Source organism: Vombatus ursinus, unplaced genomic scaffold (genome assembly GCF_900497805.2).
Source record: "Vombatus ursinus unplaced genomic scaffold, bare-nosed wombat genome assembly UNPS02014774.1, whole genome shotgun sequence".
Lineage (NCBI taxonomy): Eukaryota > Metazoa > Chordata > Mammalia > Diprotodontia > Vombatidae > Vombatus > Vombatus ursinus.
Genome location: NW_020954552.1, coordinates 514,557 through 539,885, shown reverse-complemented (window position 1 = coordinate 539,885; position 25,329 = coordinate 514,557). Strand labels below are relative to the sequence as shown.

The 25,329-nt window shown below is 34.6% G+C and overlaps 1 protein-coding gene across 3 annotated transcripts in view; it reads right to left on the bottom strand.

The window, feature by feature from the left end:
• The window catches only part of KIAA0825 (KIAA0825 ortholog), a 523,337-nt gene that overhangs the window by 341,367 nt on the left and 156,641 nt on the right, over positions 1 to 25,329 (bottom strand). For all 3 annotated transcript variants that reach the window (XM_027864280.1, XM_027864281.1, XM_027864282.1), the window contains 4 exons: positions 24,219 to 24,484; positions 21,437 to 21,587; positions 7,891 to 8,081; positions 5,409 to 5,591 (listed from right to left, as the gene is read on the bottom strand). In XM_027864280.1, coding sequence (XP_027720081.1) covers positions 5,409 to 5,591; positions 7,891 to 8,081; positions 21,437 to 21,587; positions 24,219 to 24,484 — 791 coding nt within the window. The remainder of the gene's footprint in view (positions 1 to 5,408; positions 5,592 to 7,890; positions 8,082 to 21,436; positions 21,588 to 24,218; positions 24,485 to 25,329) is intronic.

Here is a 25,329-nt window from a genome sequence, read left to right as displayed (position 1 = left end):
TAGAATGTTCAGTGCAGACATGAGTTGGGAGGGTTAAATTAAAAATTAAATTTAAAAATTAAATTAAATTGAAGTCAAGAACAGAGAAAATGGGGCCATATGACCTTAGTCTTGGGCCTGGAATGGGACGTACAGGTGGAAGGGCCAGCAGAACAAGGAGATGATAGTGTTGATCTATGCTCTTTGGGTAGGGAGTATCATAGACACAACCAGAGAGATACTTTAAGATCTACTTTGTACCAACATTAAGTACCGAGATATATGATCATTGAATGTGTTCATATAACATCACAAAAAATGTCCTGCAACAAAAAAGAATTCTATGGCAGAGTTCTCCAGGTAGTCATGTTTGCAGATGATGTTATACTGATTGCATTAAACTCTAGAACACTGTAGGGCCATGAAAACCACAGTTGCTCAAAAGAAATTGGCCTACATGTACACCCTGGAACAACCAAATAGATTAACATTGCCTATTTCCAGGATTAAGACTAAGAGTTGAATAGGCAAAGTGTACCAATATATGAACTTTAAATGAACACTAAAGAAGGATAATTACAAATAAGGATAATTAGCAAAACTTTGATGCTATATGGCTTCAAGGGAAGCTAGGTGGTGCGCTGGATAGAGTAATGGCCGTAGAGTCAGGAAGACTCATCTCCCTGAGTTTGAATCTGGCCTCAGACTCTTAGTAGCTCTATGTCCCTTGGCAAGTCACTTAACCCTGTTTACCTCTATTTCCTCATCTGTAAAATGAGCTGGATAAGGAAATGGCAAGCCACTCTAGTATCTTTGCCAAGAAAACCCCAAATGGGATCACGAACAGTCAGCCATGACTGAAACAACTGAACAATAAATATGCCTGCAATTCATGAAATGAATTCTATCAGATGAACCATGATTGCATGAGGCCAAACAGACAATGGAAAAAGACATGGTAGATGTAAGCATATTACCAAAGTTAACTTTCTGTGCTAGGGCCTATTTCAGCCCTGAGGCAAACCTGCTGGCCCATCTTATAGAGATAAGATACTGAATATACGAAGTACCTAGCTTGAATAGGTCATTTACAAATCTTTGTTGAATGATTATATTTTATTACGATTATTACCATGTTAGTATTTCTAGTAAGTTAAGATGTAGAAAATAAGAGCATGTACTCATTTTTTTTTCTTGAGGAATTTTCCCATAAATTCCATAAATAGAAGAAAAGGAATGGTGGAAAGTAGGAAGAAGGGGGAATTGAATTATTGCTAGGTGGAAGAGTCAGAGAAAATCTGACTTTTTTGTAATTTCATATCAGAAGTGACATTTTTCAGAGACTTAAAAGAGTGAAACACAGTGTCTACACTAGGTGTTGTGTTCTGTCAAGGGAACAAAAACAGTAATATAAGCTATTTGAAGGGTTATAAGACTTTTGCACTGCCTATCCCCTTCTGGAGCTATAACTCTGGGACCACAATTGTAATTTTATAATTTATCTGTTAGATACATGATTGACATATTGGAAGGCACATCTATCTCTGGGCCAAGTGTCCAATATTCTAGATTTTGGCTCACCATTTTTTAGCATTCTAAAAGTGTTGAAGTGACATTCTTTCATACTATTCTGTGTTGCAACACTTGGACAATCACATGAAATGACACATGAAAAAATTTCAATACTATTTATAAATATATAACTTTGCATTTTTCTACAAAAGTTTCTACAACTAATCCTCTGAAAATCTATAGCTTACAAGGGCAATTCTCCCATTGATAAAGGATCAAAGATTTTTTAATAAACCATTCTCAAAAGAAGAAATACAAACTTTGAACAATTATATGAGACATTGTTCCAAATCACTATTGACAAGAGGGATGCAAGTCAAAACAATTCCAAGGTTTCACCTCATACTTCCAAAGTGGGCAAAGATAACAAAAGATTAGAATGATCAGTGTTGGGGTAGCTGCAGAAATACAGACACACTAATACACTGTTGATAGACACATAAATTGGTTAAATAATTCTTGAAAAAAAATTAGAATCATGCTAGAAAAATGACTAAAATGTTCACACCTTTTGCCCAGCAGATCTGACTACTAGGCTTAAATTCCAAGGAGGCTGAAGACAGAAATAAAGGTCTCAAAAGCATGAACATATGTATAGCAGCACTTTTCGTGGCAGCAAAGAAGCAAAAACAAAGTAGATGCCTATCCCCTGGGAAATGACTAAAATAGTAGTGTATTAATGTGATGGAATTGTTTATTCACCATAAGAAACAACAAATACGAAGAATTTAGAAAAGCATGGGAAGACATATTAGTTGATATAGTGAAGTAAGAAGAACCAGGAAATAAATACATGCAATGACTAGGAAAAGACCAAAAGAAAAGAAAAGAAAAAAAGAAGAGAAAGTGAACTCTGTGTAATTATAATGATCAAGCTTGTCTCTGAAGAAGAGCCAAGAATTACATAAACTATCAGACTCAACTGACATATTAGTTTTGCTTCTTTTCTTCTTCTTTTTTTTTTCTGCTTTGTTACAAGCTCACTGGGGAAGAGGGAAGGGAAGGATATAATCATAAATGAAGGTAACATAAAAATTAAAATATACCAAGAACAATTATTAAATTTAATTTTTTACTTGCTGAATACCAAACTAAACTAAGTGTTTTTGTGCATACAAAGTACAGTACAAGTTCTGAGACTGTTCTGCCTTCTTTATTATACTGCTTTAAATTACAAGCATTTGGAAAACATATTTAACACACATTTTGTCTCAGCATATCTTCCTAGGTCCCTGGAGCACTAGACTATAGTATTTCTTTTACAATATCCTAACAAAAACTATGTACCACACAGACACAGAGCTTTTTTTTTTTTAAGGGCACCTATTTGTAAGTGGGTTTTATCCTATTATGAAAAGTTTTCAAAATTGCTTTTTTTTTCTGAGAGAGTTAGTGGCCTATTCTATACTAAAAATGGAAAATGTGTTAAGTTTAATTGTCACAACTACACAGAATAAAGTCAGACACTTTCTATAAATGCTTACGGTTTTCATGGACAAATCCTTCCTTTTCATTAGCAATCAGTACACTGTTTTAAGCAAATGTACCTTATGGAGAGGCTTGTTTAGCTGTTTCTTGGAAAGAGGCTATTGCGTCAAAAGCATTTGCTAAAATTTATTCATATCAGTATCTGGATGCTTAATTCTGATGGCATATAACTTGATACACCCCTGGCTAAAATACAAGTAATAAAAAGAACTTACATTTTGACACTGAAGACATAAAACACAAAAAAGCATACTCTCGTGTTCTATCTAGCTTTGTATAAGGTTTAGTTTCATTTGAGGCACAAGACCATTAGTATTTTCTCCATACTATTGAGAGAGAACCAGAAACTTTGAAATGATCATTTACCAATGAGAAATGTAAGATACTTCAAAAGTAAGAATTTATGCCACAGGAAAATACCTACGAATTTGATTTGAAATTTATGTAGACTCACTTAGAAGCTTTGAAATAATGTAACAATTATTCTGACAAAGAATTATGTCTAGCTATATAGGTGTATGCATGTATATGTATATATATACATACATACATACACATACACACACACATTCATAGCATTTCCAGAATTTTATTCTGTATGGGGCTTGACTTCACCATCATCTTAGCATTTTTTTTTTAACTCAAATCAAACATTTCATTTGGCCTTTCTTAGATTAACTTCATGGAAAAATTTGTCCCTACATTCTTACTTGTGGATTTTCATGCTACAAAGTACTCAACTTGTACTTAATATCAAGTAAAATCATTAACAACTCATTCTGTAGAATGTACAATATTCTTGGCAGAAATTAGCAGTTTAAATTTGTTGAATGAGCCTGTAGGACAATGCAGAAATGACAGAGATATCAAAACTTTATTCTACTGTAAAGGAACAAATATTAAAAGATCACAACTTAACAATAATGAATATACTCTTTATTCTTAATAAAATATACAATCTTTGATAATCACTTATTTGTTACATAGATGAATTGTTGTTTTAATATTTTCCTATTAATCTGTGACAAACCATGAAATTCAATATTGCTCACCATGACCAATCCATGAAATCTGCCAACTTTGTTCTTGATTTTCACAGAGCCTTACTCTTAGATCAAATGACCCACTGGACAGTTAGCAGGGCAATTTTTTTCATCTCTGGCAATTCAGTTTAGTTTACTAAGATATATTATAAGTCTCAAACCCTGGGACTTTCATGATTATGAAATTATAAAATCTAAAGCTCATGGAAATTTATTTTACTATCCCTTGCCCCTTTCTGAGTTTTCCACTTCTAAAATTAGTCCACAACCTAAGGCTGTCAGAGAGAACAATCTGTATTCAGCCAATTTGTTAAAAGCCCAGGAGTGGGTGAAAATTATAGGGAAATTGAAATAAAGATTGTTAATTACTTTTGGAATTTCTCACACAAAAAAGTGTTGAATTGAAGATTCTCTGAAAATAAATATTTTTTACTTTATCCTACCAGTGACTTAAAGAAAGACATATTAGCAGGCCTGATTTATCCAAAGTAATGGCAATGCCACGAGAATTTCTTAATAATTTATTAATTAAATACACAGTTAGATGAAGTTACTATTTGGTTGATGGGGAATGGAGTGAGCATGGAGGTAAGGGTTAGACTTTAACTCAAATTTTGTTTTGAATTTTTCTATGTTAAATAAAGTTCCACCATAGTAAGGAGATACCTAACTGCACCAGGAGCCCAATACTTTAATTTATGATATCTATAGCTACTTTCTGGAACATATTAAAATTAATCAAAATAATCAGAATTCCATAGTAGTTCACAATTTTTTTCTTCAAAATTCTCATGAACCTGAAATCACCTCCATGCTACCAAGAGACATACCTATAGGACTCTAATGAAAGTACATCACATATTTTCATAATTGAGGCAATGATTACATTTCACATCTGTGTAGCGATTTTTAGTTTTCAGAATGCTTTTCCACATAAGATTTGATTTGGTCCTCATGATAACTCCGTGAGGCACATATTATCTTCACATTATGGATGAGAAGCATGAAGTTAAGTGATTATCTAAGGTCATATGGCTAATTATTAGTGGATATGGAACTAGAAATTAAGTCTTCTAATTTGTAGTCCTATGCTCTTTTCATTCCTTTATGCTAAAAAATGAAAACTGCATTACAGTGGAGAAGACACCGGACACTGAGTCAGGAAGACATAGGTTCACATCTCACCTCAGACATTTCCTTGTCTCTAAAATGAAACAGCTGGACTTCATGGCTGTCTAGCTCTATCCAACCCTAAATCTGTAATCCTATGGAGAACAATTACTTATATAAATCATGCCACTCCAAAATAATAAGTATCATACTTACTTGTATAATTCTGTCAATGGTGATGTCAAAATGATCATTGTTGTAAACAGATTGTTGCAGTGGGTATGAATTTGCAAGATCTTTTCATTTATACATTCACAAGGATTCAAAAGTTCTTGCACCGATCTACAAATTGACCAGAGTATTTCCTCTATGCATATTAAGATTGCGGTAACATCAAATCTACAGAAAGTAAAGAGACAATTACATTAAAAAGCGATATTTTGGCCTTGATATTTGCAATGTCACCCATATGTGGAATAAGAAAAAAAGTGCTTGTTTATGGAAGACTTAGCATGATCTATCAATAATAAATGGGGAAAAAAGATTAAACAATGCCAACTAAAGTTTCTTGCGTCTTATGTGGGGCAGTAACAACATTCTTGTTAGCAAAAGTAAGGCCTAGAAATGGAAAACATTTCAGAAGTGTAGATCTATCTTAGCTGTGTGGCATGCTCAGCTTGCATTATCAGTGAAGAAAACGAGATATGGTTTAAAAAAAAAAAAAGGAAAAGAAAGTCATGTGAGATTGAGTTGAGAGATAGAGGTAGCCAAAATTTGCTTTTGCTACCAGAAAACATGTGAACAGATGTTAAAAGATGACCTTACCCAGTGTCAAGATACAGAGAAAAAAAGATATATGACCTAGTACAGAGCCAGCATGGCAAGTAGGAGATAAGCAGAAGGGATGACACCTTTACAACAGCTGGAGAAACGAACTTCAAGAATTTTCTGATTCTAATTGTATTGGTCCAAAACAATGAAATATGCAACAACATACCTATAGTATTTACTGATTTCTACCATCTTTGTCTTCCTCTCCAAAGATCCACAAATGTAGCATTACCTCAATATGTTCTATTTAAAATTATTTTTGTATGTAAATGAATCTTGTGTACCCCATTTAACTTGTATTTGCTGTTTCTTAATTTTCTACAAATAGTTAAAGAAGTAAAAGATGGAAGACAAAGTAGAAATGAGAGGATAGAAAAGAGGAGAACTAAAGAACTGTTTGGTCAGTCCAGGTATTCTGGGAAATCTTGCCTTTTGGCTTCAACTTAATTGAAACATTTCTGCTAAGTGTCTAAATATCTTTGGCCATTATGTTACCAGATAAGTATTTACAAAAAGTCAAATAAGGCATACAGACTGTATAAAGAACATCAAAACTAACTATCCTTGAGTAGAGTCAAATGTAGTTTGTATATAGGTTTTACTAAATAAATTACAGATGATTAAAGTAGCAGTATAAGGTAATATATAATTTAAATTATCCACCAGGAAGCATTAATTTTAGATTAGCTTCTTACATATAATAGGTACTAACATCACATTTGTTTAATTGAATTGTATTAGGCAGATGTCTAAGGAAAGTGTCCCAGACACTAATGGAGGCTTGAGGTAACTTTTAAAATGCAAAATATTAGATTAAATTACAAAATCCAGTATAGAGAAGGGAAATCTCTGACTTTGAATGTAATATTTTTACTACCAGCAGAAACGAATCATTTGAATAGTATAGTTAAGCAATTAAATACACTTCATACTTCATGTGAATGTACTCTTATTGAGTATGCTATGAATTAATGACTACAAATCTTATAATCAAAAGTGACTTATTACTAAGTCACCTTAATGAAAGAAAATATTGTGTGCTTTCAAACGAAGTTTTTCATTTTGTTCTACAGCAGACAATATTTTTTATCTTATTCAGTAATTTAAAACAGCTTGCAGAAAATACTGTATTTATGAAACACTGACACCAGGCCTAGACACCCTGAAAATTACAGGATACTTTGGAAGAAAGTGATCAAGAAATGATTCTTCCTGTCTAGAAAAAAAGCTCCTTAATATGTGTAGAAGAATACAGGTATCCCAAAAGATATCTGAAATTGTGTGTATGTAAAAGAGATGTATTAATTATATGAAAACAGAATATTTTAAAAACAGGATCATTTTATATAATAGTGTTTCTATAAGACACCAGTTAATACATGAAATTAAATTATAAAACTCACTAATTATTGCTAATTCACCTCAAAGTTAAAGTCCTTGACTTAATACATAATTACCGTTGCCCCTAATCTTTCTTGAAATTACATTGTGTTGAAGTAGTCCTTATTAATACAAAATAAGAACAAAGAAATAAAAGAAAGAAATAAGAAAAGGATAAAAAGGGACAATAGATGAAGAGAAAGGAGGTAGGAGCTTTGAATAAGCTAAGGATCACCATTATTTAAAAAGGAATTTCCTTAATTCAGTTGTACAACTGTATTATAAAGTTCTTGAAACAAAGTTTTTAGGAATGCTTCACAATTCCCTTTAACTGAGGAGATTTACCTGTTACCCTTTAAAGAGTCATAAACATTTTAAATAGAAACAGGGTTTTTGTTAGGTGAGTCAGAATTAAATTATTACTAACATAAAATTAAGGAAAACCATATATTTAAAACAAAGTACTTAGAAATCACATTTCAATTACCTTATCTGTGGAGTTCTCTTATAACTGGGATGGGCCTGAGAATATCTGGAGGCCAGCAGATCCAAAGATTTCTCCAACACGTCTATGAGAATCTCTTGGGCTAACTTGGGGGGTAGAACAGCCCACAGATCATGATGGAGAGCACAGCAGAAATAATGCCACATCTGGATAGAGAATGAGCATCTTTCCCCCTGGCAAAACCACCACACATTAAACAATGGAATCACATCTTCCAAAATGTCAGCTTGGTTCCTGTGAATCTTATTAGTTCAGGCTGAAAGGAAATAGCTGAAGAGTTTGAGACACTAGAAGACCAAGAAAGATTCTTGACGAGATGTAAAACATCTTTATTGACAAAGAAACACATGTACTTTTTCAATTACAAAACCAACTATTCTACTACAAAGCCAAACCACAAGTATTTAACCCACCGTACCCTTAATTAACCTACTCCTGACCTATTGTTTAAACTTTAAAACTGTCTGCTTTGTAGTTGCTATACTAGTCATGCTAGCTTAAGATAGTGGCTATATCTTCTAAAAACATGATTCAAATTATTTAAATTACTTAAATATGTATATTTCTCTACAACTATTATTATTACTGACAGAATTTTATGAATGTTTCAAATTGCCCAATTATGATGAAAGGGCAGGAGTAAAAATAATCTTGCAACTACATTCTTACAGCCATGAAAGAAACCAAGGGGGTGGAGAAACTTTTGAAGATTACATTAAGCTATTTCACCTACAACATTCTAATAATAGCAGGAAAATCATAAAATTTATAAGACTTTTAGGCAAATGTTTTATTTTTATTACTTAGCATTTTAACAGTACTTTATATATTTAGCAGCCAAATTCTCATTCTCTCCCCCACCTCTCTTCTCTACACAAAGCCTCCCCTCACTGCAAGGGGAACTCTGCAAGTAGTGATAACAAATGGGAAAAGAAGAAAAATAAGAATATGGCTCCAAATATCTTTAAATCATTTATTAGTTAACAGTCTCATATAATAAATTGAGATTTTTGTAAAACCAGATCACAAGATTATTTGATATATTTCCATATTATATAATAATATAAACAATACGGAATGTTTCTATATCATTTTGATCCTATACATGTAAAAATACCATCAAAATAATAAGACATTACATTTTCTCTCCTTAAAATTAAAATGTCTCTTTCAATCATGACTTGTAGTTCTTAATTGTGACTCCTCAAAGAATCATCTGTTACCCTCAAAGTTTATAGTCCCATAAAGTAGATACATTTAATAAGTCACTTTATGCATATTAACTTTTGATTACTAAAATCATTTGTATTCAGTGACAATAGTTTATATTGATCTTGTGAATTTTGGAGACAAAGATACATTATTATTCCTACAGGAAGCATCTTTGCCACCAGTTTCACTCCAAGAGAAGTTCAAACTAGAGTCAGAACTTCAAATCTCTACTTCATTAGCTGATGACTAAATTAGATCTATAACTGGATAAAGGCATAAGTTTATAAAATTATGCTGAAGTAGGCCCATGACAGTGCCTCCTATTTTTTTTTGTGTGTCCAATGATAAATCAGCATGTTTTTAGAAGTACAAACTAAATACAAAAAAATCTGGAAAAAAATGGAAAGAAAAAATAGCAGAACTAGAAGAAAGAAGAAAATGTAACTACAATCCCATGAGGAAAAGTATATGAGAATGAATGGACAAAGAATTCTTTTTTTTTTTTTGTGGGTCAATTGGGGTTAAGTGACTTGCCCAGAGTCACACAATTAGGGAGTGTTATATGTCTGAGGCCGGATTTGAACTCAGGGCCGGTTGTCTGTCTATGCACTGCGCCACCTAGCTGCCCCAGACAAAGAATTCTGATGGGAACTTTGAGGGAATAACTAAGAAGGTCATGATACTTTATGCAGTGAAATTAATTTAAATGTAAGTAGTTACTAAGCAAATTTAGTTATATGTTCAATATTAAGTTTTTAATAAAAAAATTTAAACAATCTGAATTAAAAAAAGTTTTGCATTTGATTGTCTCATATTTGAAAAGAAGCTGTGTTATCGGGGATGGGAGGGTGTGACATTGCCATCAAATAGAATTTAGTGGCAATTTGACTATGTTTATATTACCATTCCTTGAGCAAATCATGTATGCTTACAACACCTTGACTCTTGTGATCTTTTAAGTTCTCAAAAATATAGGAAAATCAACCTTATTGAGATTTGTACCATAAAAATATCCCCTCATGTTTTATATTTCTTATTTTAGTGTGTATAAATTTAATTATGATATCACATGATATAGATGTGATATTTATACATACATGTATTTGTAAATATGCATAAGTCACCACTATGTTCCAATGGACATAAATGTGCCTTATAGACCTCCTCATGGCTGAACTTCATTTGAAAAAGAAGAGGAATCAAGTGTTTGTTTTATATGATCCACCGCATTCTTATTGCTTATACTTGTATAAAATACTTTCTTTTTACTTCAAATGATCCTAAACTGGCAATCTTTCTAACAAGGCTTTTCAAAATGTGTACTGTTACAGCAGAAGCAACAGTGTTTTCATTAAAGACAAAATATGATGCATTCATTTTTTCTGACCTGTTTCTTTATTTGTTGTAATTTCAAAACTATTCTACTGGTAAACATCTGTTATTTTTGCAGACTCAGTATAATGTGAGCAGATGTGAGCTTTTATTTAGATTATATATCAGGAAACAAGCAGCTGGGCTTTATTACATAAGCCACTCAGTATTATCTTTGAACAGACAATTTGTTATTCTTTGACTATTGGAAAACATAAGTTCCCCAAATTTGCGGCAGATGTGAACCATGGTAAAAGCTTGATTTTTAAAATGTACTCTGAATACAACCAGCACTTAATCAGTGAGATACTAAACCTTTAGGTTTTCACGCCCTGACAGTTTTGGGGGAAAAAAAAAAAACTGTTTTATGGAAGTAATATAGTTAGGGTACAATTGATATCACAAAACCATGGGAATGTATTGTTTCAGATATTGTAAATTAATTTATTGTCCCATATCTGTTCTCTCTATATGGCAGTCTGTTCCCTGAGATCATTACCATGCCTCTAGTCATGAGGATGCTATCTCCTTTCAAGTCAACCCTACTAGAATATTTTACTACTTCTGTTTTACAAATCAGTTGGAATAATAGGAGAAGGAAAGGGGGAAGTAAGTGAGAAAAAAATCACGTCAGATACTCCAGATGTCAAAACATTTAAAACCCAACACTATTTTTAGAAGGTTTTTATTTTCGGTGTATAGAAAAGCAGGATCACTTTATTTTTCAGAGCATAAATAATGATGCACTAGCTCTGCAATTAAATTGTAACTACTGACCATGTAAGTATATGGAAGCTACTGTACCATGTAATCACAGAGTAACTATCTTGTTATTTCTGTCTTCTAAACTAGAGACTATATCATAAGATCTAAAAGCTGCATGTTACATGGTAATTTGTTTTTTTAACTACTTGGTAGCTTCAATAATAGGGCCTGAAAATCCACTTATTGTTTATGTAATTCTATGAAGCTATTCTCTGCATCAAATTACATTTAAGGAAACATTTAGAACTGACCAATTAAATAGTGTTGGATATATATGGTTGTTGTAAATATCATAGAGGATGAATAATTTTCACTTTCAAATATCCTCAGTTAGAAAAATGCAATAAGCACATTACAAGCTTTCAGTTTACTTGAAACCAAAACGAGAAATTTGTGCGACTGCCAAGAAAGGAAAAGGCCCAATGCCTCCATTCTTATCTCCAGCTACCAGCTGTACAATGGGATTTTGCCTTTTTCTCCTTTACTAGTCTTCGCTACTAATGTTTTCAGAAGTATGTTGTGTGGGGCAAAAGTAGAATTGATGTGGTTGCTGAAACTATCTGAGAAGGGCCACTGAAGAAGAGGCAGAATGATTCAGAAGAAACGGGCTCTTTCTAAAGCTTTTAATCTGCTTTTCCTTTTCGTTAATGGCAAGTCTTGTGCTAACAATTGTCCTACAAGTAAATGAAGCATAATAATAACAATAACAATTTATATTTATGTAGCACTTAAATGTTTCAAAAGGTGTTTTATATACATTATCTCATTTTATCATGTGAATTTCTACTGGAATTAAAGTGTCAAAGTTAATGCCTAGGTTCAATAGACATCACCTAGTAGGCTCAACATTAGTCTTATGACAATTGACAAAAACAGAAATTGGGATCTCTAATCTGGAGAAAAGAGGTAAGTACAATAAATTAATCAAGGTTTACATAGCTGGGGATTTTTTTTTAAATCTTCAATTGAAATAGTATAAATCTTACACAAACCTGAAATCAACTTCAAGGAATTTCAAATAATGTAGGCTATGTATAATTAATGGGATTTAAAGGGAAAAATATAATGAAAGCCTGATGATGAATAATTTTAATTGGTCATAGGTTTTGCTGCACTGGGAATTATTAGGGTTTAATTTCAGGATAAATTTGGGATTTTAAGATATAGATCAAATGAATGAAGGCAAATCATGATCAATCAAAGAGGTCTGACATCTAACTCATAATAATTCATGAAAAAGGGAAAACAAATAAGAAAAATAGAAAATACTTAAAAAACCATGCTTATCAAAATACATAAATATTTTGATACTTTGACCTGTCACATCATTGCTGTTGTCCACACACATTCTGTGTGATTTCTGTTCATGGCCTCCCATAAATCAACCACATAGAGAGGAAGCTTACTCAATGTCACAAATACTATAAAAATCAGAGCTGGATATTGAGTTCCTCTCAATCTAGAGCCCACTGGCTCTTTCCACTGTATCCCAATGCTTCCCAAAATATCAACATAGAAGCACATTTAGATGGATCTCTGATCTCACATGCCTGTTCATCCTATATAATTTTTGCCCATGTACTTATAAGTTCCCACAAACGAATTCCCCTTCACATTCCGAAGCTTCCCTTGTTTTCTCTTGACATTACAAAGACAGCAGATGGGCTGAAAAACTGTTATCACTCACTCTTGCCATGTGACCAACCTGCATTATTTTTTTTTCAGTTGTGTATTTTTTTGATAACAACCTTTATACACAACTCATCCCCATTACTCCTTATTCATTTTGTGTTATAGGCTCCTAGAAACATTGATATTTGACTTCTGAATGCTAATTAATTTTAATACTTTGGAGACTATAGTGTTCCATGACTTTCAACAACATCAGTTGAATATTAGCATTAAAAAGATGAGCCTTCATCTCAGGGAGAAATTTGGAATGATTCAAAGAGTTCAGTAATCCACAGACAATCTAGCCCACTCTCCTCCCCCACTTATCTAAGCCCAACTTACTATTAGCAAATTGTAATATACTAAAAGATTTATACATATATGTCATATATATAGAGAGAGAGAGAAAGAGAGAAATATGCATATACACATAATTTCTATACTTTCCATATAACTATGTTTCATAGATTAGGCAATAAGTACTCTTCATCTACTTTGAGTGCTTATGGAACTCATCTAGGAGTCTCTGAAATGTTCTAAGGATTGAATCAGTTCAATCATACATGTAAAAAGGAAGATCTGAAGAATCTCATTATCTAAAAGGAATTCCTCTTCAACTTGGACTGTGCAATGAATCTTCTCCGTAGCAATGGCAAACATGACTACTGAGCATACTTCTTCCCATTTTATGCCTCAATATGTATTATAAGCCGAGGGTTATTTATGGAAGGTCATTGTGTTATATCTCTTGGAAAATCTTGCCTAATTTTGATATATGCATGAAGTATTATAATGGGAGGTTATATATGTCTAGACCACTTAAAATGCTGTCATCCAGGGGCAGCTAGGTGGTGCAGTGGATAGAGCACAGGCCCTGGAGTCAGGAGGACCTGAGTTCAAATCTGGCTTTAGACACTTGACACTTACTAGCTGTATGACCCTGGGCAAGTCACTTAATCCCACTGCCTAGCAAAAGCAAAAACAAAAACAAAATGCTGTCATCCATGTGTGAGATGACATTTTAGGTGGTCTAAGTGGTTTAGCATGTGCTAAACCACCATTAAAAATACATGATAACAATGCATTCTTGTTGGAAGAGAACCTTTAAGGCAGCATTTTGCTCTCCCAAATCAAAAGTATTTTCATTAAAAAAGCATTTAGTAAGCAAGTACAACATACCAGGCATTGAACTAGGCACTACAGATATAAAAAAACAAAAAGAACCTTCCCTTCCTTCAAGGAACTGAAAATCTAGCTGGGAGATAGATGATGAACAAAAAGAGAGATGATAGACAAAATACAAACTTCTCCTTCACAATCTGGCCCTATACTACTTTTCTAGACTTAATTATACATTACTCCCTGCACTCTAAAATCCAGCCATATTAGTTTTTTTGCTTTTCTTAATACATAGTATATCTGCCATATCTGTGCCTTTAAATTAGTTGTTTCCTCTATCTGAAGGGCATTCCCTCCCCACCTATACCTCTTGGAATTCTTTGGTTTTTTTTCAGGACTAAGCTAAAGCACCACCTTCAGCATGAGGCCCATGCTGGTCCACTCATTGCTAGTGCCTTACCCTGCAAGAGTACCTTATATCTGTGCTGCGTGTGATTTGTATATCCTTGTATATACATATTCATGTTATCTCTCCCACTAGATGGTAATCTTCTTGAGGGCAGAGACTGTTTTATTTCTGTTTTTGTGTCTGTGGCACCTAACATAAAGAACTGTTTAATAAATGCTCATTGCTGGATTAATTGATAACTCATACCTGACCTATTAACATAAGCTGTCAGAGCAAAAAAAAAAAATAGATTAAAGAACAGACATTGACACAGACTAATATCATTTCCTGAGGAAATTTAGTGATGCAAATGAATTACCTTTATAAAGAGATTTTTTTAAAAAAAGAACCTAGAAAGCTGAGCTGAAAGATAAAGTAGACAAGGTAATGGTGGATTAGAGTAAAAACACAACTTTAATATCTTACAGAGAAGTATGATAGGAAGTTATGAACAATAGCCTCCCACAAAGTAGCAATGAATAGTGGAAAGAAAAACAAATTTAAAGACAACTTTATGACAGCATTTACTAGGAAAAATCAACCATGAGTATTTTAATGGGTGAAATGGAAGGTCATCTGTAGTAATTTTTTATTACTCTTTTATCCATCAATGACAACAGAGACTCTTTAATATGACAGGTCCCCTAAGTGTTACAAGAAAAAGCAGAAGTGTTAGACAAATATATATATGAGCTCAAGGTACTACAGTTTTGAGGGGAGTGAGGAATTGATTCTCAAAACACCTGAAAGAGGGAAGGATGCATAAGGCTTGAAAAAAATCTTGGAACTAATTATTGCCTCTAAAATTTATATAAGATAACATTAAAGAGAGAAAATTGTGGAATACCTGGTAGTTACCTGGCCTCAGGTCAAGAAGACCTAAGTCCAAGTCTTATTTCTGATATATACTGGCTGTGTGACCTGGGCAAGTTATTTGACTTTTTGGTGGTCTAGGCAACTCTCTAAGACTTTTCTTTGCTGAGCAAATGATGATATTCCTTGGTAGAAGGAGTTTCCTAGCCAGTAGTTCCCTACATCAGTGAGATTGGATATCTGATTTGAAATTTAAAAAGATAAAAGACTCACCTGCTTTTACTTCAGAACCTTTACAGAATGTTTATGAGACTAATCTATACATGTGTCAAGGGCATCCTAGATGAACATATGAGAATAATAATAGCAATCCCTTTCACTATTATTAATGATGATATGAATCAAATTAATAGATCAACTATGCAAAACAGAGTAATTTAAAAAGTAATTTTCAAAAACTAGTATCTGCAATAACTATTAAGAAAGCATTTATTCTCCCTTGATATCTGAGAAAGTATTAGAACATTATACATCCTTCACACAACAGTATATGCTGTAGCTGTTGCCACAATAAGGACCAAAGGAGGAAAGATAATATACCTAAGGACAGGTATCAAAAACTCCCATCAGCAGAAGCAGCTTGAGGGGAATTATTAAAGACCTGTGGAAAGACTTCCAGCAAAGAAGACAATATGAAAGGTCCTACACAAGCTTTTTTCCCCTGAGAAACACTTCCACAAAGAAGAAAGACAGATGAAACAAAGATTCAATGAGACTAAAGAGAAATACCACTTAGTTCATCCATCCAGGATAAGATGATATCCAGAAGCCATGAGCTTTCTGGTCATGGAAAACCAGGCAGCCCTGAAGCCATGCAGTTTGAAGGCCAGCACAATCCCTAATATTTTTCCAGTACTGTAGCAGGAGACAAAGCCAGCTTCTAATAGGTGATTATACAAAGAAAAAGAGGAGCTGAAGTGTCTCAGGAAGCTTACTCCTCTGGGATGTCCCAGAGGCCGGAAGTTAGCAAAATCTCTGATATCTGGTCTTACAGCTGGTCAGGGCCATACCAAAGAACACAGACAATTCTGGTAGATGGCTCCTCAAAGAGGAAGAGACAGGATGGAGGTGCCAGGTTGGCATTTGCTTCAGAGCCCTTCAAGATGGTTTCTAAAATCCACTTTGAGCCTGATGGAGCACCAACAGAGGATAAAGCCAGCTCCTGGTAGATGATCTCATGAGGAGATGGCCATGGGGCAACACTTGCAGAGAGAAGCAAGGTAACAGATACTGAAATCAAAGATTGTGACAGAGAGTTGGGTTTGGTCCCAGCTCCCCATCCCAGGCAAAGTGGCAAAAGAGATCCCAGATATGGGACCAGAATCTATCCACCATATTTAGGAGTGTAGTAAGGAAATATCGGTAGCATTTGTATTGTACTGGGGACAACCAAGGCCTAAATAGCCTATTCAAGAGTATTGGTTGGGATAGAGCCTGGACCTGGCACAAAATCTGAAACTAGGATCTGAGGCTGGAGACGTGAATAAGCGGAAGAAAATTCCTAATAAAACAACAACAAGAACAATAAAATAATTCAGGTTAAAGAAAAGTTCAAGAGGTTAACATATTGTGAAGATATAAAGAGAATTAATTCTTAACTAAACAATAAACGTTACTTTGAGAAGCTAGCAAATGGCCTGTAGCATTCAGAATATAATTTTAAGCTTAAATTATTCTGTTAAGCCACAAGGACTCTAAAAGTCAATTCAAGAAATGAGATAAAAATGAAATTAAGAGCACTTCAGGAAAAAAAAATTAAAGAATAAATACTTTATTAAAAAAGTAGAGAATTTTACCCAAGAAGTGGCTACCTCCAAAAAAAAAAATAAAAATGGAGCACACAAACCAGGAGACAAGAAATATTAGAACAAAGTCAAATGACTAAAAAAAATTAAAACATGGGAGATATTTATTACCAAAAACAACTGACAGAACAAATCAAGGAAAAACAATTTAAGAAATATCATACTTCCTAAAAAATTGCCTGAAGAAAAAATATGGATAATTATATTAAGAAATCATAAAATACAACTGCCCCAAACTATTAAAACTAAAGAACAAATTAAAAATATAAATAACCAACTGGTCATTCCCAAAAGAGATCCCAAATTGAAAAGACCCAGAAATACCATAGCCCAAATTTAGGCATTCCAGGTCAAAGAAAAAAATACTGTAAGCAGCCAAAAAGGAAAAGTTCAAGTACCAAGAGACTACAATAAGGATCACAGAGACTATGTTACAATTACAGTAAAGGAAAGGAAATCTTGGAATATGAAATACCAAAAGATAAAAGAAAAAGGCTTATACCCAAGAATAAATTTATCCTGAAAAACTGAATATAATCCTAAAGAAAGAATAGAGGAAATTCAAGCATTGCACATATAAAGGCCAGAAATGGGTGAAATCCTTGAAATTCAAACACTGGAGATGGCAACAGGGGTGAAATAAAGAGCAAATTTTTTCTAACACAGGGAGAAGAAACAATGTATTTAGAACTCCACTTTCTTCAAAGGTCAACAGAAAGTAAAGAAGGAGAAACATAGAACTTGAGTATGGTTTGTTCTAATTTGTTGGTTTTATGAGACAAAAGAAAAGGAGGGACAGAAGGAATACATTAGGAGGAGGAACTTATTCTTTTCATAATTAGGGTCTGCCAGAAGAACATATAATAATGGAGGTGGGAGGGAAGAGATCAAGTATCTCAGAAACATCACTGTTATAAGGACGGACTAGGCAACAAACGACAAACTCATACACATTTTGATATAAAAAATACAGGGAAATAGGTGGCAACTGAGAGAGAGGTCTCTAATAGGGAAGGTATAGTTGAAGAGAGAAAAATCACAAGCAAAACAAGCCAACCATTTTAGAAAGGAAATTGAGCTACCATGCTTGTTTCCAAGTAAACTTCCAGGAAGAAGCACAGAATTTGAATGTCATATTTCCTAATTAAAGCAAACAAAAACAAAGAAACATACAGAAGGGAATTCAGAAAAGGGAATACAGCTCATATTTCTGAGTTTAGTTAAAATGCTCAGACATAGAGCAAACAGAGTTAGAGATGTCTGTAGAGACAGATGTCTCACCAGAATTCCCTAAACTCCCAGGGGATTTGACATTATGGCAAACTACACAAAGAGCCACTGACCTTGACTTTGAGCTAGAGGGGTTTGGGGATAGGAAAGATGGGATATAGGTCAAGTCAGTGAGATGCAAAGAAGCAAGCAAGGGGAAAGGAGATATCATAGTAGGTGGATGTAAGGTCAGAAGCAATTTAAGGGAGTCCTAAACCAAGGCAATGAAAATGATAGAAATACAAACTATGCCTGGAGCAAAACCTGCATTGTTCTTCCTGTCTCAGTCCCAGGGCTATACATAAAGAGGACATCTTTCTCCTTTTCCTCTTTTATCAGTGTATGACTGTGGCTGCTTTTAATATTGCCATTTCTGTTAATGATATTTCTTTAAGGGATTTCTCAGTAGAATTATTTTAGTTAGCTAAGATTAGCTTAGTTAGTAGGGTTATTAGTTAGCATTGAGACTGGGAACAGAGGAAGGTCAAACCTGGAAGAGAAACAATACTGAAGTTCTAAAAACCCAGTTCAGATTTTTCAATATAGACTGGCTGAAATGAACTGTATATTTTGATGGTACAGAGCTTTAGAAGGAGATAGAGAATCATACTTAAGGTCAGATTACTTCTGAGACACAAACTGATAAGAAGCCCCAGGCTACGAGCAAAGTGTGGGTAATCTGACTTTCACTTTCAAGCCACCAGCAGCTGCCATTTTGGGGCCACCATTGTTTTAAAAGAAAGCTCCACCCCTCTGGGAAGAGTAGTAGAATAAAATCATGCCTACACAAAAGGAGAGGGGAGGAAGTAGGAAGTTTTCCTCCTTGTTCAGTAGGTGCTCAGCAGCTCATGCGGCCTTGCTCAGGAGCACTGCCTGCTGCCTCATGAAAAGTATAGAAGAAAATCTATGATCCCCAAGGTACCCTTAATCAGCAACTGAAAACAAATGCCAAAAGGTTGAGGTGATACAAGGAGTCAAAGCAAAGGAAAAAAAAATAAACCTTTTAACCTCAGACAAAACTTTATTGCTAAGGCCTGAGAAACAAATAATTTAGGGAAGAAGGATAATGTGGAAAAGTTCCGGTTGGCCACATGGTTACATGAAGACCAGAACAAGGAAAACCCAAATACCTACTGAAATGTTTTTTGGCACAAGAAGACATCACTTTATTGACCAATAGTAAAGGCTGAAAATAGGTGCAGGCCACTGGAATATCTCTGAATTAAGTCTATGGAGCAGCTAACATCCAAGAGCAGAATTCATAGGCTCTCCATGGGAGGCATTAGCGTGAAGTCAGTCCATTAAACGTCAACAAAGGGGTCTCAAAAATAGCTGAGTCATGCAGATTTGTTTAATGAGAGCATTTATGGTGGCAATTCTGGCCCAGGTCATCACCACCAGAATTTATAGAAAGGTTATCCTTAAGGAGCCTCGCTTTGTTGATCAACGTAGATTACGTATGGTAATTATAGAAACTCAATGCATCACTCTAAGCTGTAACATGAGGATAATAACAATATTAAGTCCATGTCTTGCCTCAGGACTGTTTCTAGCCAAAGATGAGAAAAAAAGTATAATAAGAACAATTAGTATTATTAACAATAACAACAACCATAGTAGCTGATATTTATATAGCCTTTTAAGGTTTAAAAAACATTTGAGATGCAAGATCTTATTTTATCCCTCATGACATTCTGAGGTACAGGTGCTTTATTAATCTGCATTTTAGGTGTGAGGAAACTGAGCTTGTGTGGGTTGTCCAGGGTCATGCAGTTAGAATTAAGTTTAAAGTTGGATTTGAAATCAGGCTTTCCTAACTCCCCAAATCACATGGTCTCTCAACTATGATCAGCACCAAGGTGAACAATGTGTAGAAAATGTGCATGGACAATGAGTTGTGCCCAGAATTAAACAGGAGGGAAGTATTTTTGGGGAAACCACTTGCTGCTTCTAATGCGATCCCAACCTTCTCCTTAAAAACAATGGTCTAGGGGCAGCTAGATGGCGCAGTGGATAGAGCACCAGCCCTAAAGTCAGGAGGACCTGAGTTCAAATCCAGCCTCAGACCAAACACTTGACACCTACTAGCTGTGTGACCCTGGGCAAGTCACTTAACCCCAACTGCCTAAAAAAAAAAAACAAACAAAAAACAAACAAAAAAAAAACCAATGGTCTATGCAAAAAATTATACTGATACTCTATAACTATATGTCATGGAATACCACAGGCTCCAAAAATAAAGGTTGAGGGTCACCTGAAGGACAACAGGAAGTGTATGATGGGTGGGAGTGCACTGCAATATATCACCAATGAATAGTTGTACAAGAAAAACCAAGTGGGGGGCAGCTAGGTGGTGCAGTGTATAGAGCACCGGCCCTGGATTCAGGAGGACCTGAGTTCAAATCTGACCTCAGACACATAACACGTATTAGCTGTGTGACCTTGGGCAAGTCACTTAACCCCATTGCCTAGTCAAAACAAACAAAAAAAGAAAAAAAAAAAGAAAAGAGAAAAGAAAAATCAAGTGGATAAAAAATGTTTATTGTCCAGACTCTGACATAGTTAGAGGGACAATCTACATATCAGTTCATATATCCTGGACACTGAGCGGATGGAGGAAAATAACAACAACAACAAAAAAAATGAAGTATTTCCTATCATCAGTATCTCAGGAAACATGAATGTTGCATTTGTCTTGGCATCACCATCTTTTTCTCTATGTTCAATTATTTTCCTTCTTGGTATATAGTATTGCAGTATTCTAGCTCAAATTAAGATATTTTTATTTTAAGCAGAAGGAGAGTACTTATGTCTACTTATTCCATAATTTTAGGAACTATGTTTTTCTAAATATAAATCCAATATTTAAAAAATATTATTCTAACAGTCCTTGTGTTCAAGTAATACCAATATTATGTTTTTAATTAGTCATAAAGCAGGTAGGCAGTCAAACATATTTGTGTAAAAAGGAAGAACAGTAAACTTAACTTCACACCTCATAAAAAGCTTTGCAGTCATCCCAGTGGTGGCTCTCTGCATCCTGTAAAATGCTCGTGGCACACACTCTGATGCAGTAGTCCGTGACTTGAAACTGGAGAGTGCTGATGAGTTCCTGATATCGTTGGACAGGCACTAGGAACAGGGGTCTGTTCAGAGCGAACGATCAAAGACACAGAGATTTAAGGCCTGTGCAGTAGGAGGTATCAATCTTCAGAACTACAAATGGTTTTGATTATTAGATATCAATCATTCATTTCCTCCCAGTGCTGGAGTACTAAAACCTATGTTCAATTTATATATATATATATATATATATATATGTATAAAAAAAAAAGCTGGTCTTTGTTTTGCCAGTTCTTTGAAAATTGTACATCTGATATTCTACAAATATGCTCTTTAGCTTTAGACAAATTTCATTGTCCATAGGTCATTCATAAATAAAATTATTTGCTATAAGCCTGTTTCAAACATCAGTATGTTATCTAGGCAACTGATACAGAACTTCATAGTAGGAAGGGACTTTGACAACTATCTAATTCTTTCATTATAACATTCCTGACTCATTCAGCCTTCCCTTGGAAACGTCTAATGATGGGAAACTCACTACTTACTTAGAGAACTCACCCCACTTTTGAATAGCTCAAATTATCAGAAAAATTTTTCCTGACCTCAAAATTAAATTTGTTTCTTTGTACCTAGCACCCATTACTCTTGTTTCTTTCCTCAGGAGCCTAACAGAAAAGGTCTTATCCTTCTTCTGACTTACCACCCTTCAGATAGTTGAAAACAGCCATTCTATCCCTGAATATTTTCTTCTCTAGGTTTAAAATGCCCCGTTCCTTTAATTGATCCTTTTAATGAAATGAACACAAGACCTATCACTATCCTAATGATCCTTCATTGGATGCTCTACCTTATTACAATCACTACAGAACAACATGCATTTTTCAGAAGAAACTTTTTTATTTATTTTTACTTTTTTTTTTTTTTTTTGCTTTTTGGTGAGGCAATCGGGGTTAAGTGACTTGCCCAGGGTTACACAGCTAGTAAGTGTCATGTGTCTGAGGCCAAATTTGAACTCAGGTCCTCCTGACTCGAGGGCCAGTGCTCTATCCACTGCGCCAACTAGCTGCCCCCAGAAGTATCTTTAACAAAAATACCCTATGTCCTTCCACCACATACTTTTTAAACTTTCAAATTTTAATTATGTAGACAGTATCTTATAAACTGCTTTGAAAATCAATGAAAACAGTGATTTCTGACACTTTAAAAAGTAAATTCAACTATGAATCATTATATCAGAGAATTTAAAGAAATAAAATTAACTAAAATGTATTATAATAATTATTTTATTTACTTTTCAGCTACTTCTTTCCACGTCATTTTCCTTTATTATGGTAAGAAGAAACATTACTTCCAGTGTGTACTTGTGTGAATAAGCAGAGGACTGGTAAGTGAAACTTTGCACCAAAATTTAAGGGAGCTGGTAGCATTTGTACTACTCTAGCAAGTAAAAATAACTGAACTTAGTATGTAGTTAGCAAAATTAATAAAGTTAAGACAGGTCACTTTCTCCTACTAGCAAGAGTAACTCAGGAGGCCCAGCCGAGGTTGATTGCTAGTCTAATGGAAGCTTCTTTATCAGGGACCTTGCCAGAATGTTAGGATCTTCCCCTCTTCCCCATAGGGTAGTATCTCAAGGTCTTTCCTCCAACAGAGGCTTGTGTTCTGAGTTTTGATATTCCCCTATTTCCCAAGTTGAATTTGTCTTAAAAAGCTGATTTAAGGAACCTTTCATGCTCTTTATCTTGGAGGAATGTTTTGTGTTATTCACCCCAAGCACCAAAATTTCTAGTTATAGCTCTGGTGACTATTTTTTTCTTTATAAAAAGTGTAAGCAGCCCTTGATTTATGGGTGCCTCAAATGTTAAAATTACCAACCAGGAATAACAAGTTACCACAGTATCTCCCTTTCCTTTCTTCCTTTTGCTATTTGGGATTTTCCTCCCAGTTTCTTCCTGAGACTGCTTTGTGATCCTGTCCTCATCCTTACCTCTCTCATTCAACCCAAGGAAAGTCTGGCAGCAGTTGTGATGCCAAAGTTAGTGGTGGTAAGAGGGAAGAAAATAGAGGGATAGTGGATGAGAAGTTCTTCCCTGGATGTTCCACCCTCTCTGTCCTTTTCCCCTCCTCAAACCCCTCACCACCAAAACTGACTTCTCAAACTTATAAATTAACTTTTAGAAAACTATTTATAAGTAGAAAATTACCTACATAAATAATATTTTCATTCTCATAACAGAAAAATTAATATCAGATTCTTCAAATATCATAGATAATACTATTATTATATTAAATTGTTGTTCCAGTGTATGTCTACATTAATCACTAAACAGGTTCAAATTAATTTTCTACATAAACTTGAATCACTAAGTTAGCAAAAAAAAAAATTTACAGGTGTAATTCATACCCTTACGCAAAATTCCTTGTTCAAATTCTATGCATTTCTTTCTTTAAGAGACCTTCATTAAAAATAAAAAGAAAACAATTGTCCTATGTCTGAATTTAAAGAACATGTAGGGTATTAAAGGAAAACTTCCAAAATTTGTGTATATCGTTTCACACATTCCACAGCTTTTCTTTAGGTATTTAAAAAATAGATGAAAACTGCATTGTGATTATTAACTAATTCTCAGATGTCATCATGGAACTTTAACTTCCATGATATCAAAAGATGAAATAAAATTTTTACACTATTGACTTTAAATGATACTTACTTCTTACTTGTTTCTTTCATCAAATCATCATAGTGCATAAAATGCTGAAAGACAAATATTGCTGTAGCGAGAAGAGTATATAAATTTTGCAACGGTATTTTGGAAGGAACTTCCTTGCTTCTCTCTTCCAACCTTGCCAGGACAGCTGTTGCTGCTTTGCAACAGGCCTCCACAAAGTTTGCTCTAATTTCCTGAAATGAACCATCCCTGCATGCGAGAGCGAGGGGAAGCATCATGTCAAGTTCTTCCATGATGTCAGAACAAAACTAGGAGAGAAATAAATGTGGCATTGAGTTATTTGTGTTCTGTCAACACTGGGTAACTTATGAACATTATAGCCAAATTCCTCAATAATTAATTTGGCATCAAAAACAAATATGTTGACTCAGTTTTACAGTGATTTACTCCTCAGTAAGAGACAAAACTTTTATTTCAAAGGATGAAATGCCAAACAATGCTTCTCTATAAGTAACCCCTTCCTCACTCTCCTTTCCCCCCCCAAAAAAAGGAAAAAAAGGAGTCATAATACCCCTGACTCAACCCATAAAGTTCCTTAAAATGGGTGCATCCACAATACTTATAATAAGAAAAGAGCTGAAGAATGGGAGAAGAAATTATCCCGGGCATGAAGTGACATTTGATTAAACCAATTCTGAATCTTTGGTGAAAAGAAAATTCTAGGGCAGAAAGGATGACTGTTATGTGGAGTCTCTTTCAGGGCCTGGGCCTGAGGCAGCTAGGTGGCGCAGTGGATAGAGCACCAGCTCTGGAGTCAGGAGGACCTGAGTTCAAATCCGGCCTCAGACACATTAAAAAAAACTCACTAGCTGTGTGACTCTGGGCAAGTCACTTAACCCCATTTGCCTCACTAAAAACCAAACAAAACAAAAAACAAAACCAAGGGCCTGGGCCTGCCCTCAAGTCCACTGCACTGTCCTGCTAGTGATCTATAAACTGTAAGGAATGACTGGAATTACTGGATGAGCCGGCTATGCTAAGAATTGGTTCATAGGCAGATTGGCAGCCAGTGACAATGCTGAGCACTAGAAAAGCTAGCCAGAGAGGGAAGTGGTACCCCAAGTCCTGAATTCCTTCAACTGATTAAACACTG